Genomic DNA, 12,872 nt, shown 5'->3' on the forward strand with positions numbered 1-12,872 from the left:
TTAGATTTGTAAATACTTACAAAAAGGTATCCTTTCTCTGACTTCATGTAAAAAAAAAAAAAAAAAAAAAACCATGCTATTTATTTATGTCCTCAAAGTCATTACCTATTTACACTATTTATCTGTAATTTTTAAAGGATAACAAAAAATAAGAACAAGCAAGCATATTTTCTTCTGGAACAATTAAAGAAAAATGCAGAATATTACCTGGTTGACTACTAAAGTCAAAAGCTAGGGAAAAAATCAGGCCATAAATGAAGGTGTTATCTAGGTAGACACGGTCATGATTACAACCCACATCAGTCTATATTCCCATTTATTCCATTAGCACAATCTATTACTTATACAGATACCATAGATAACAGGGAGTTGTTGCTTATTATAGGAAAGTCTAATATTTTCACAATGAAAGGAGGTTCCCTAGTGCTTTTTCAATGTCTCAATTTCTTTTTTTTTTTAATTAATTAATTAATTAATTTTTGGCTGCGTTGGGTCTTCGTTGCTGCGTGCCGGCTTTCTCTAGTTGCGGTGAGCTGGGGCCATTCTTCGTTGTAGTGCGCGGGCTTCTCATTGTGGTGGCTTCTCTTGCTGAGGAGCACTGGCTCTAGGCATGCAGGCTTCACTAGTTGTGGCACGCAGGCTCAGTAGTTGTGGCTCGCAAGCTCTAGAGTGCAGGCTCAGTAGTTGTGGCGCACGGGCTTAGTTGCTCCGTGGCATGTGGGATCTTCCTGGACCAGGGCTCGAACCTATGTCCCCTGCATTGGCAGGCAGATTCGTAACCACTGTGCCACCAGGGAAGCCCCCAAGGTCTCAATTTCTAATGACTATAAAGTGAAATTTTATACTGGTTAGAATTCTTTTTTTCTTTGTTCTTGAATTTTATTTATTTTTTTATACAGCAGGTTCTTATTAGTTATCCATTTTATATATATTAGTGTATATATGTCAATCCCAATCTCGCAATTCATCCCACCACCACCACCCCACCCCCCTGACACTGACCATACATTTGGTGACCATACATTTGTTCTCTACATCTGTGTCTCAGTTTCTGCCCTGCAAACTGGTTCATCTGTACCATTTTTCTAAATTCCACCTATATGCGTTAATATACGATATTTGTTTTTGTCTTTCTGACTTACTTCACTTTGTATGACAGTCTTTAGATTGAATGGATAAAGAAGATGTGGTACATATATACAATGGAATATTACTCAGCCATAAAAAGGAATGAAATTGGGTCATTTGTAGAGACGTGGATGAATACTGGTTAGAATTCTTAGCTTTAGAAAATCGTTCGAGCTATAATGAAAGCGTCTGCTCTATTTTCCTATAAACCAAATATTTTAAAACAATAACTAGCATGTAAAATTTCTTCATTTATCAGACTTAAACCCAATAAGTCAATTTCAGTCACACATCTCCTAATCTCAGATACAGATTTTTTTTAAATTTCAACATATAATATCTCAGGACATACAACAAATCATAAAAAGTATGGTGAAAAAGGCAGAATTTTATCAACATTTTATACATGTTATCAGTATGTTTAAACAAATACATTATGTTTACACAATGGCATCGTGTAAATACCTGGTATCACTTTAAATGTATTAATCTGGAATTAAAATAAATACCTGATATATAAAGAAATAATTACAACAAAAGGCTGTTTCTGGATTTCTAAGCTCAGGTCTTCTTGCTGTTTGATTAAACTTTACAAACATAATTCATCTATTCATTTAGAAATAAACTGCTGTATGACTATATCTTGTATCTTGACAATTTTGCAGCTGAACACATTTATCACCAAATTATTCACAAGATAAATGCCAGGAAATAACTTTACTGACAACAACAACAAACAAACCCAGCCCACACATGAGTCATTTACATGGATTCTTTATAATATTCACAGTCGTATCTAAAAGGATAATCTTCCATTTCAGGGACAAACAAACAGATATATTTAGGAAGTGTTAGAATGTCCTACAAAAATGCCAGGAATAAATGTTTCCAGGATCATGTCTTGTTAAGTGGATCAGTTTATCTTCCCCCAAAAGAAGAAAATATTTTCAGCTTTTGTATGTGCTATGTCTGGTTAATTGAACTCGCTCATAAAACACAGTTTCTTGTTTTTTTAGTCATGTTAGGGACTTCCCTGGTGGTCCAGTGGTTAAAACTCCACGCTTCCAATGCAGGGGGCGCGGGTTCAATCCCTGGTCGGGGAAATAAGATCCCACAGGCCGCACAGTGCAGCCAAAAAAAAAATAAAATCATGTTATACTTTTCTTATTTCTATAGGTTAAGGAAGAGGCAGACAGAAAACTTTCTATCACCTCTGTCAATTCTAACCAGTAACCTGGAATCTTTGCATTTATTTTGTTGAAAACACACAACAGGTGCTCAATAAATATGTTGTTGAATACTGTTGAAAGAAACTGACCTTGATTACTTCCAGATGCAAAAATACCAAGGTCTACCTTCTAGCCTAATGCTGACCCAGTTTAACAATGACTGTTCCTTTCTATTATCTACACGGGTTAAGCAAACAATAGAAGATCTACTCGAAACATTTAGAATTTCACTAATAAAGGCTGAAGTCTGCTTGTTCTGCAGGTTATAGAAAAGGTTTTGCCAAGCGAACTAATACTGTAAACAGAGTGTTGCAGACCAATGCTCACAGTACTCAAAAGAGCATGTTGTTTTCAAGGTACCTCAAGCATTTTCTCATAACCATTTATACAAAAGCAGCATATGCTATTGATAAATAATTCATCTCTTCATTAAAGTGGGCCCCCTGAGCATCCCTAAAAGTGAAAATCGTTAATCTTGTATTATTTAACAAAGTAAATATCCATCCCATCCAAATAATCCACCGTCATCTCCCAAAAGTTAATATTTTTATCTTGAGGTGATGGGAGTTCACTTTTTTTTTCTTTTTTCCTTGTACCTTTCTGTGTTGTTTGAAAGTTTTCAGTGAACAAGTTATTGTTTATATAATCTGAGATATACACTTTCACATGAAAAAATATAATAAATTTATTTTCCCTTCAAGAATAATTAAAATGACTTCAGTAGGAATGCATTTTATTCTTCTATACTTAATGAACCTTCTAACATATACTCAGTAAAATAGCAAAGGAAGGATAGATGCTGTTACCTTTCTCACAAACTATGATTGCTACATACCTTTGCAACACACTGAATTTCACCCCCACAATGGATGTGTTCCCAAGGACTACATGTAAATCCAAATCTATACATTGTTTTACCACAAATCAAAGAAAATACATTGTTTATTTAAGAGACGCTACCACGTTTCTCTTTAATCAAGAAATCTTACTGTAAAATGAATAATCAATCAAATATATACAATATGGAGCCAAATGTTTATGTATGAGCTCTGCTGAATACAGCAGACAACTATAGCTTCATGTATTATTTCTTACCGATAGCATAAATATACTGAAGCAAAAAAAAGTTCACAATCGCCACATCGTTTTTTCTTAATTTGGATTTTCAAACATTCCACTGTACCTGTAATGAGGTGAAGGGTTGCCTCGTGCTTCACAATTTAAAGTTATTTTTTTATCCTCTGAACCAACCGGAAAAATGCTGTTGCTGGGTTCTTTGATAAACACTGGGCCTTGTAAGAGCAGCTCACCTATATGGGTGGGAAAAATAATCGTAATAAGTAAAAGCTACTGTACAAGCTGCACTCTACAATCAAAGAAGAAAAGCAAGCAACTAGTGTCTGCTCTTTAAAAAAAAAAAAAGGAAAGAAAAAGCAGGCTTTGCTTCTTCCCTCATCCACGAAGATGCCCTGTAGGCACTGCTTTGTTTATAAGCATCACTTAAGCCATCTTTAGCAGCCTAGTAACACTTCTAAGAGAATGAAAACTACTATCAAAACCACTGCCATATTAATAAGATTACTTAAAAGAATAAACAAGGCTGTACTAATTACTTTTTGTAACATAAACTCTACCTAAATTATCGTTGGTAAATTACCTAGTCTAGGAAGCCTTTCTGTCATAAGCCTCTTTACAAAACTAAAGCTGTTCTGGAAATCAGTTGAATCCCTGAGTATTGTCTTTCTCCTAAAGCCCTACCATGCCTGCAAACCTGAATGCGGACAATGTTATTTTGCATTCTGACCTCAAAACACTCAATATTTGGTGGGATTTCCATTTTACTACTAGCAAATTGAAAAGAAGGATACAGCACTGAACAAGTGTCCTTTAAAAAGTGTTTCTACGTTGGTTAAGAGAACTTGAACATTCCGAGAATTCCCACATACACACACACAAAAAAAATTAAAAACCTGTGTCTTTGTACTATGAATTTCAAAAGGAATGAGATAATGCCATCACCAAATGCTTGTGCTACTGCAATTGTATAATCATTACCAGAACATTTCTGAATACAAACATTCACGGGGGGGGGGGGGCGCTCTTTTTCTCTCCTATCTTGAAATGCTCAGTAAGGTTGCAGAGAATGAATAATCAGACTAAGAGACAAAGACAACCCATGAACAGATGACAAAGAAAACGAGACGGAAAATAACCCCCGAAAGCCCAGAAACCATTTTGGCTACTTAACTAAGTAATAACATTACAACATTAATAAAAATGTTTCCCATAATAACTGGAATAATAAAATAACATAATACTGAAAATAATCACTGAAATTATGAAAAAGCAGCAAAGCCACCACATGAACCCCACGTGCCCACATCTTTTCTTTAATCTCCACCACGCTCTGTGAGGTAAGTACCGTAATTATTCCCAACGCACAGAGGAGAAGTGTTGAATATAAGAGTGGTTAGGTGAAGCGAGCAAGTACACACAGCTTTTCAGAACGTACACACTGGAGATTATCTGATTCCAGTCCATGTAGTGATACCCTCTGGACTTCTGCCCAGTGAATTTGGCCTTGCCGTTAATCTGGCCTTTGGGAGGTAATCTATATCTTATGTGATAGGAATGCCTTTGTTTAGTGTGAGGACAGGTCACCTGGGTCTGAGGGTGGGAGTGGCCACACCTGATAGTCCTTGATGGGGGCTGACCAAACTAGAAAGACCAACCGCATGACTGACAGTAGGAGATTTGGTCACATGGGATGAGGTGACTTGGAAACTGCTCTCAACCCCATATGCAATCAATCAACCATGACTGCAGAATGAAGCCCCAGTAAAAACTTTGCATGCTGAGGTCTGACGAGCTTTCTGGTTGCCAATTCTCCTCGTGTGCTGTCACACATCAACACCAGGATGGTAACACATCCTGGGGACAACAAAAGCTTAGCATTCAGGACTCTTCTAGAGTCTGCCTTATGCTTCTCTTCCTTTGGCTGATTTTCATATGTGTCTTTTCCCGGTAATAAGCCATAATCATGAGTATAATAGCTTTCAGTGACTCCTGTCAGTCCTTCTTGTGCATAACCAAACTCAGAATTCACATTTGATGATATAAATGAGGGCAGTCTGGGAACTGTGCGCTCAAACTTCAAAGTCTGGCTAACTCTGGGAAGCCTTCCACTGCAACATCACCATGCAGTTAACCCTTACTACTGCTCACCATGATTTAAGAAAGCAGTGGGCTATCCTTGGAAGTCCCTGGTTTTTGTTTTCGTTTTTGTTTTTTGCTTTACAATGTTGTGTTACTTTCTGCTGTTTAACAAAATGAAATCAGCTAAATGTATACATATATCTCCATATCCCCTCCCTCTTGCGTCTCCCTCCCACCCTCCCTATCCCACCCCTCTAGGTGGTCACAAAGCACAGAGCTGATCTCCCTGTGCTATGTGGTTGCTTCTCACTAGCTATCTATTTAACATTTGGTAGTGTATATATGTCAATGCCACAAGTCCCTGGTTTTTATTTACACATAAGGGGAAAACGTCACAAAGAAAAAGAAAATCTCACTTTTCCTTTGTGGAAAAGGACAACCTCCAGAAGAAAGGAATTTTGAAACAGCTACTAATCAAATAGTCCCTAATCAAAAAAGAACCAATGCTGTCATTTTCTTGAATTTTTTCCCTTCAAACAGTTTACTGCATAAAAATAAATACAAAAATGACAGTGTTTTATTAATTTGAATATCCTTCTGTCTGTTACAATGTCTGTAAATATTTGCAGAGAGGGTGGATTCTTCATAGCATGTTTTCTAGTGTAATGGTTTCTGATTTATTTGCAGTGACATATATTTTATTCATTTAGGAGATGGTATAGCACCACTGTCCTGACAAACTGATGTACACAGGGCTTGAAAGCAATAATATTTTAACATAATGGCATACATTTGAAACTAGCAGGTAAACTGGGGAAGAAAACCAACAGAAGGAAAATTGGGTCTAGATAAGAAGGGGGTGATTTCAATGCAAAAGACAAAGAGAGGTGTTTTAACAAATTTCCTACAAGTGACCACTATGAAAACCCAAACATTCAGCATCATCCAATAAAAGTCAAATTCCCAAATGATGTACTAATTCTTCTCTAGAGACTGCTATAAATTTTAGATGATGGTATTAAATACTTAGAAACATTTTTTTCTGAGACGCTTCTGAAAGAGGGATAATAGCTAATTTGCTAACATTTATGTGCCAGGCACTGTGTCAGCCTCATCTCCCTATTCCCAGGATGCCTTTGACGCATCCCCTACTTTCTGAGGTCCAACTGCACTGCCAACCTTGTCTTTGCCTCTCAGACATGCTGAGCTTTGGGTTGACCTTCCTTCTTCTTCTTGTGCTCTGGTTTCCTTTTGTCATTCAGAACTCAGCATAACTGTCATCTTCTCAGCTTAAATGAGACTGCCCCTCCCCCCCCAAGTCATTACTCACCCCTCACTTCCACCACATATCAGGTGTCTCTCACTACGTGTAAACAGTATACATGTTTATATGAGTGTTTGTTATTTATCTGTATCTAATTCATTGCTGCCTCCCCAACTCCTAGAACATAGCAAATACTCAACGCTCAATATCTGTCTGCTGAATGCACAATTAAGATGAATGAAGAAACTCTAGCAATAACTCAATATAAGGCAGATATTAATTTACAGCTGGTGACTGATAAAGCTAAGATTTTAATTCCAGAGCTTATTTTCTCACCTGGTAGCTGTTTGGCCTCCCCAGAAGAAATGAGACCCAGAGAGGTTATATAACCAACCAAGGTAACACAATGTTTTAGAGAGACCCCTGGGATCACACCCCAGTGGTCACAGTCTTGGTTTGTTTCCGTTTCCATTAAACCACACTGTTCTCAATATGCTCAAAGGTGAAAATTAACCATCAGTTCGCTTCTTCAACTTCAGTATTTCCTGATGATACTGGAGTTAACAGCCTATGAGGCACATACCCGCCATTTCTGAAATTTAAGGCTCCTAAAGGCTTTTCAGACCATCAGCAGCCATTCAAGAGTCTCCAAGGACTCCTAAAATTTAAGTACAAATTAATAATCAGGAACTTCCCTGGTGGCACAGTGGTTAAGAATCCGCCTGCCAATTCAGGGGATGTGGGTTCGAGCCCACGTGTCGCGGAGCAACTAAGCCCGTGTGCCACAACTACTGAGCCTGTGCTCTAGAGCCCATGCGCCACAACTACTGAGCCCGCGTGCCACAACTACTACTAAAGCCTGCGCGCCTAGAGCCCATGCTTCGCAACAAGAGACGCCATCGCGATGAGAAGTCCGCGCACCGCAATGAAGAGTAGCCCCCCGCTCGCCGCAACTAGAGAAAGACTGTGCGCAGCAATGAGGACCCAACGCAGCAAAAATAAAAAATAAAATAAATAAATTTATAAAGAAAAAAATCAAACATGACAGGTTGGTCCATGCTTCATACTCAGAAAAGACACAAAGGCCACTCAATCTTGTTTCCCCAGAATAGTATCGGTGATGAGAGATGCTGGGTTATAATGTTCTAGTCTCCTGCTGGCAATATAAGCTTAAAAGGAAAAGATTCTGAAGTCTTTGCTAACCTAAAGGAAATTATCCAACAGTTTCTTCAAAGCTAATTTTGATCCTCCAAAGGACAAAACCTTGACTATTCATACAGATATTCATAACCAGCAAAAAGCAGCCTGGCTGAAAACAGAAGGGGGCCTCATGCCTAACCAAATGGATTCCGTGTAACATTTAGATTGATGCTAAACTTTACTTTTTGTGACGGGGGCATTTTTTTGATATGCTGGCCTGGCTCCTAAGCTCCATTTTAAGTTTATAACCTAAAATAAAGGGCATATAACACTTCTGAACAGGACTAATAATTCCAAAAATCCAATCCTGAGGTGGGTTTTTTCCCCTCCAAACACCCAGAGGCTACGAGTAATAACTCCCTCTGAATGTAAGTAGAAGCTTTATGAGCTCCTAAGGTAATGTCACTAAAAGATCAAGCTGTGGCCAATCAATTCTAATGGTCATACTGCATACAATTTCTATGAAGAATGACCAAGAGGAACAAAGGATTGCAGGCAGTTGCATTACTTTTACTAAAAGAAATAAAAGTCCTAAAATACTACAGTGTTATCTCTGAAATTCCTACAGAAGAGGAAAGCATACCCCATTTTCTCTTGCTGACTTACATCATAGCTACATGACCAAAAAAAAGGAGGAAATGAAGAGGGTAAATCCAAAAAGAGAGCTAGGGTTGGTAGTGCTGTTTAAGGCAGAATGTAAATAAGAGGGTGGATCTAGAAAGGAATATTCAATGTACTTAAAAGAGATACCTGACCCAAACAGAAGGATCTCTAGCCCACATCAGAGAAAGTAAAAGAATATGCTGCCAGTGAGATGAGATCTAAATTCCAGGCCTTGCTATTCCACAGGAAAGAAAATTCAAGATGGAAACACTCTGTAGCAGTGGGACATCACCTTTGATTTTGGTATCAGCAGTCTACAGCTAGAAAATGCTTTAAAAAAAAAAAAAGCAAGGGATGACTAGAATAAAATTCCATTTATATTCTTCCAATCTCAGGGGAGGCCGAAGAATTCAATCTTAAGATAATTCATTTCTTTAACAAATATTTGAAGGCCAGACACGCACACCATGTGCAAAACTAGCTGTGGCAGATACTGTCGGTTGTCTATACAGCAGTTCTTCCCTAAGTGTTTTCCTTGCCTTCAGAACTTGCCTTTTCATCAGAGATGCTGAAAGCACCAGATATGTTACCTTTCTAGGACTCTCTGTAGTTTTTGACTGGAAAGCAGGGTAGACAGGGGAGATCAGGTTATGAGACCAGTAACAGCCAAAAAGGGGTGTATTAGTTTGCTACGTCTGCCATAACAGAGTACCACAAACTGGGTTGCTTAAGCAACAGAACTTAATTTGTCTCACAGTTTGGAGGCTAGAATTCTCAAATCAAGGTGTGGGCATGGTTGATTTCTTCCGCAGGCTCTGAGGTGAGGATCTGTTCCAGGCTTGTCTCCCTGGCTTATAGGTGTCCTCTTCTCCCTGGGTCTCTTCACCTCATCTTCCCTCTCTGTGTGTCTCTATATCCAAATTTCTCCCCTTAATAAGGATACATCCATAATGGATTTGGGTCCACCCTGATTATCTAATCTTCACTAATTACATCTGCAATGACCCTGTGTCCAAATAAGGTCACATTCCGAGGTCCTGAGGATTAGGGCTTCAACACACAAATATTGAGGGGATACATTTCAACCCATAACAAGAGGTAAAGGAAAATCTGCTAGAGGCTTCTAGGAAAGGGTCCTCACATCTTTGAGCTCTTGAACCAACATGAATCACGTTAACTCTAAACATCATGTGTTGGAAAAATAAACCTCTGACTCATTGTTGTCATCTGCAGCTCAATCTACTCTAACTCACATGCTAAAAGAAAACAGGGAAAAGACAATATAGCATACTTTAGATGAGAAAGAATAAAACACGAGGAATAACTAATTCATCCATTTCCCACGCCTGGAAATGTTACCAAGCAATTAGGTTAAAAGGAAAAATGCTGGAGTATGACATATATCTGGAGTATGACAGCATGACAGAGAGCATTAGAAAGTAATAAAATTCTTTAAATTGCTAAGTTAATAGTTCACTACTTGATTTGCTCAATCGTTACTTCATGCTTTGTCCATGAACAGAAAGGGAGAAACTGCGTCAGAAGCAGTATTCAATAGTTACGGAATTAGAACTGAAAGTGGCTGTTTAAGCTTTACAAGTACCAGAAATAAATGTTCACATAAATGAATGCTCCTCCCTAAAGTGGCAGATCCCTTTCAACGCATGACAATTTTTTTAAACCAAGAATTGTATTTTTCCTCTCACTGCAACCTGCCTACAAAAAACACAATAAGGCTCATACCCATACACGTTTACTTGCCTAATAGTCATGTTTAAGGTCAAATATCTGGACTTTAGCACTTCAGTAAACTAATCACAGATTTTGAAGAAAGCTATCATCTGTTTCACTGGATGGATGAATATTCAGTATGTAATATAGTTGAGTAAAATAAGAGAATTTGGGAATACTTCTGAGGGTAGCTAATATTTTATCTTGATGCTTTTAATCCAATGGCCATATTTCTGATTTGTGAAATATCTTTACATTTCAATGATACGTTTAACCAATTTACAGTCATATTGCAGGAAATAATGTACTGGGGAGAAAACAAACTTAGAGGAGATGGGTTGAAGTCTTAGTAGATTAAAATGTTTTCATAATACTCTGTCTTTCTTTATTTAAACACATGTTATTATCTTTTTATGAATGTGAGTTTTAGTGCTTTTAAATCTCTCTGACATCTTTCCGTAATACCCAGTCCATAATTATACCCTTCTTGCTAGATGGCTTAATAGCAACTCCACATGATAAAAAAATGTTACAGTACTATTGTTAGATGCAGTGCGCCATGTGTACAATACACCCAGGAATACACAATCCATGACTCATTTATTTGAAAAGAAAAAAAAACACTTATAACTCCACTTTCTATTATACCAACTTATACTGAGTATCTCTGAAGTGTGCCAATTCATAAGGTTCTCCCCGACCATACTGAATTGAAAACACTTCATTAATCAACTCTTTTAAAAACATTTCTTTAGTATACTTCTGTCAAAGAATTTAATAGAGCTGGTTATATTTGTGGTTTCTCTTCTTTACCAAAGAGATTGGGTCAAGGCTTTCTGGGGCCCAAGCATGACTTTCTTCGGGTATTTTAGAAAGAATGTTTCATATCAGACTCTAGTTGAAGGCTATTGTTTTCTATGAAAAAATAATTATACAATAAAGGATTCCTATGGTTGTAATGGAGAAGCCATTAAGAAGTAACGGGGGGCTTCCCTGGTGGCGCAGTGGTTGAGAATCTGCCTGCTAATGCAGGGGACACGGGTTCGAGCCCTGGTCTGGGAGGACCCCACGTGCCGTGGAGCAACTAGGCCCGTGAGCCACAACTACTAAGCCTGCGCGTCTGGAGCCTGTGCTCCGCAACAAGAGAGGCCGCGACAGTGAGAGGCCCACGCACCGCGATGAAGAGTGGCCCCCGCTTGCCACAACTAGAGAAAGCCCTCACACAGAAACGAAGACCCAACACAGCCAAAAATAAGTAAATAAATAAATTTTAAAAAAAACAAACTTCACTTGTCTGACAAACAAAATCTTCTTGAGTACTTAAATTCTAATAAATTAAGCTTTTAAAAAAAAAAAAGTAACGGGAACTGGTGATTGCATTTTGTAGTATTTTTGCAGCTGTAATCTCATGAAGTAGAAAAGAGCGTACTCTTTTCCTGACTCCACCTCCATAAGCAGAAGCCAGCACTGTGTCTGTAAATGTCTAAGTATATGAAACACCATCTAGATCTCTCTTCCCACTTCCTTCCCCAAACAAGGATCCTGCTTTCATATTTCTAGACCACTGAGGGGAATTAAGCTGGGTTGTAGGGTAGGTACGGAGATCAAAGAAAGCAGGACAAAGGACAACCACTCCCAAAACTGTATTTGGAACTACGGGTGTTGGTGGGGGAAAGTTTCTCAGAGTTGCAGAAACTTAAATAGTTAAATAATTTTTCAAATTATGTTTCATTTGATCCACAATTAAGATTTATTTTTCATCGTGATTTATTGTAGACACAGTGTGCATGTGTATATACACACATACAACTGATTAAAAAGTTTCTGGAAATAATACTAATTCTCACTGCATGCTGAATCATAACATTTTTTCTATTCTCTTCTATTCTATTCCATTTTCTACCCCCAATTTGATAATCCAGGGTCTAGAAGCATCCTCTCTTGTCCCCAGTGTCCTAGATTATTATTTGGGGGGGGGAGTGGAATTGTAATGATTATAAGGTATTTCTTTCATTTCCTTCACTTAAGAATGATACCAACCTTGGCAATGAAGGAAAAGAACCAACCACATTCAAAATGGTGGTTGCAAGATGCAGTGATGACAAGAGAGCCTTCTCCAAATCTGTTTACCAGCTACATCCTCCGTAGGCTTGGGGAGAACAAACAATATTGTGCACTACTCCTAGCCTTGGCAATGAAGGAAACATATTTTATTCTGAAAAACAGTGCTCCTCAGTTCTGTATAATATGGAGCAAAATCCCTCATCATAAATACTTCACAAACACATGCACAGTCTCCAATGTCAACAAAGAAAAAATAAACACTGACCATCAGGCCCTACTCTAGACACTTTGCATCTACAAGTCACCTAATTCTAAGTGAATAGTAAACAGTGAATAAAAAATGGTACTCATTTGAATGTTATTGCTTTTGTTAATACTGACATGGATTATAAATAAGAATCCTGAGGGCTGGTGAGGATGAGTTACATCTCACTATATTTTTGGTACCACCATTCTGGAGAAACTTTTGGTGGTAGGTATGAGAAGCCACAGTCATG

General features: G+C 38.1%; 1 protein-coding gene across 8 annotated transcripts in view; it reads right to left on the reverse strand.

Annotated features, from left to right (window-relative positions):
- The window catches only part of CNTN3 (contactin 3), a 321,933-nt gene that overhangs the window by 201,936 nt on the left and 107,125 nt on the right, over positions 1–12,872 (reverse strand). For all 8 annotated transcript variants that reach the window (XR_004528605.2, XM_033865296.2, XM_019947642.3 and 5 more), the window contains exon 3: positions 3,541–3,667. Coding sequence is in view for 7 of the 8 variants with exons in the window: in XM_033865296.2 (XP_033721187.1) it covers positions 3,541–3,667 (127 nt within the window). In the remaining variant the exon portion in view is untranslated. The remainder of the gene's footprint in view (positions 1–3,540; positions 3,668–12,872) is intronic.

Source organism: Tursiops truncatus, chromosome 10 (assembly GCF_011762595.2).
Source record: "Tursiops truncatus isolate mTurTru1 chromosome 10, mTurTru1.mat.Y, whole genome shotgun sequence".
In the NCBI taxonomy this organism is placed as follows: domain Eukaryota; kingdom Metazoa; phylum Chordata; class Mammalia; order Artiodactyla; family Delphinidae; genus Tursiops; species Tursiops truncatus.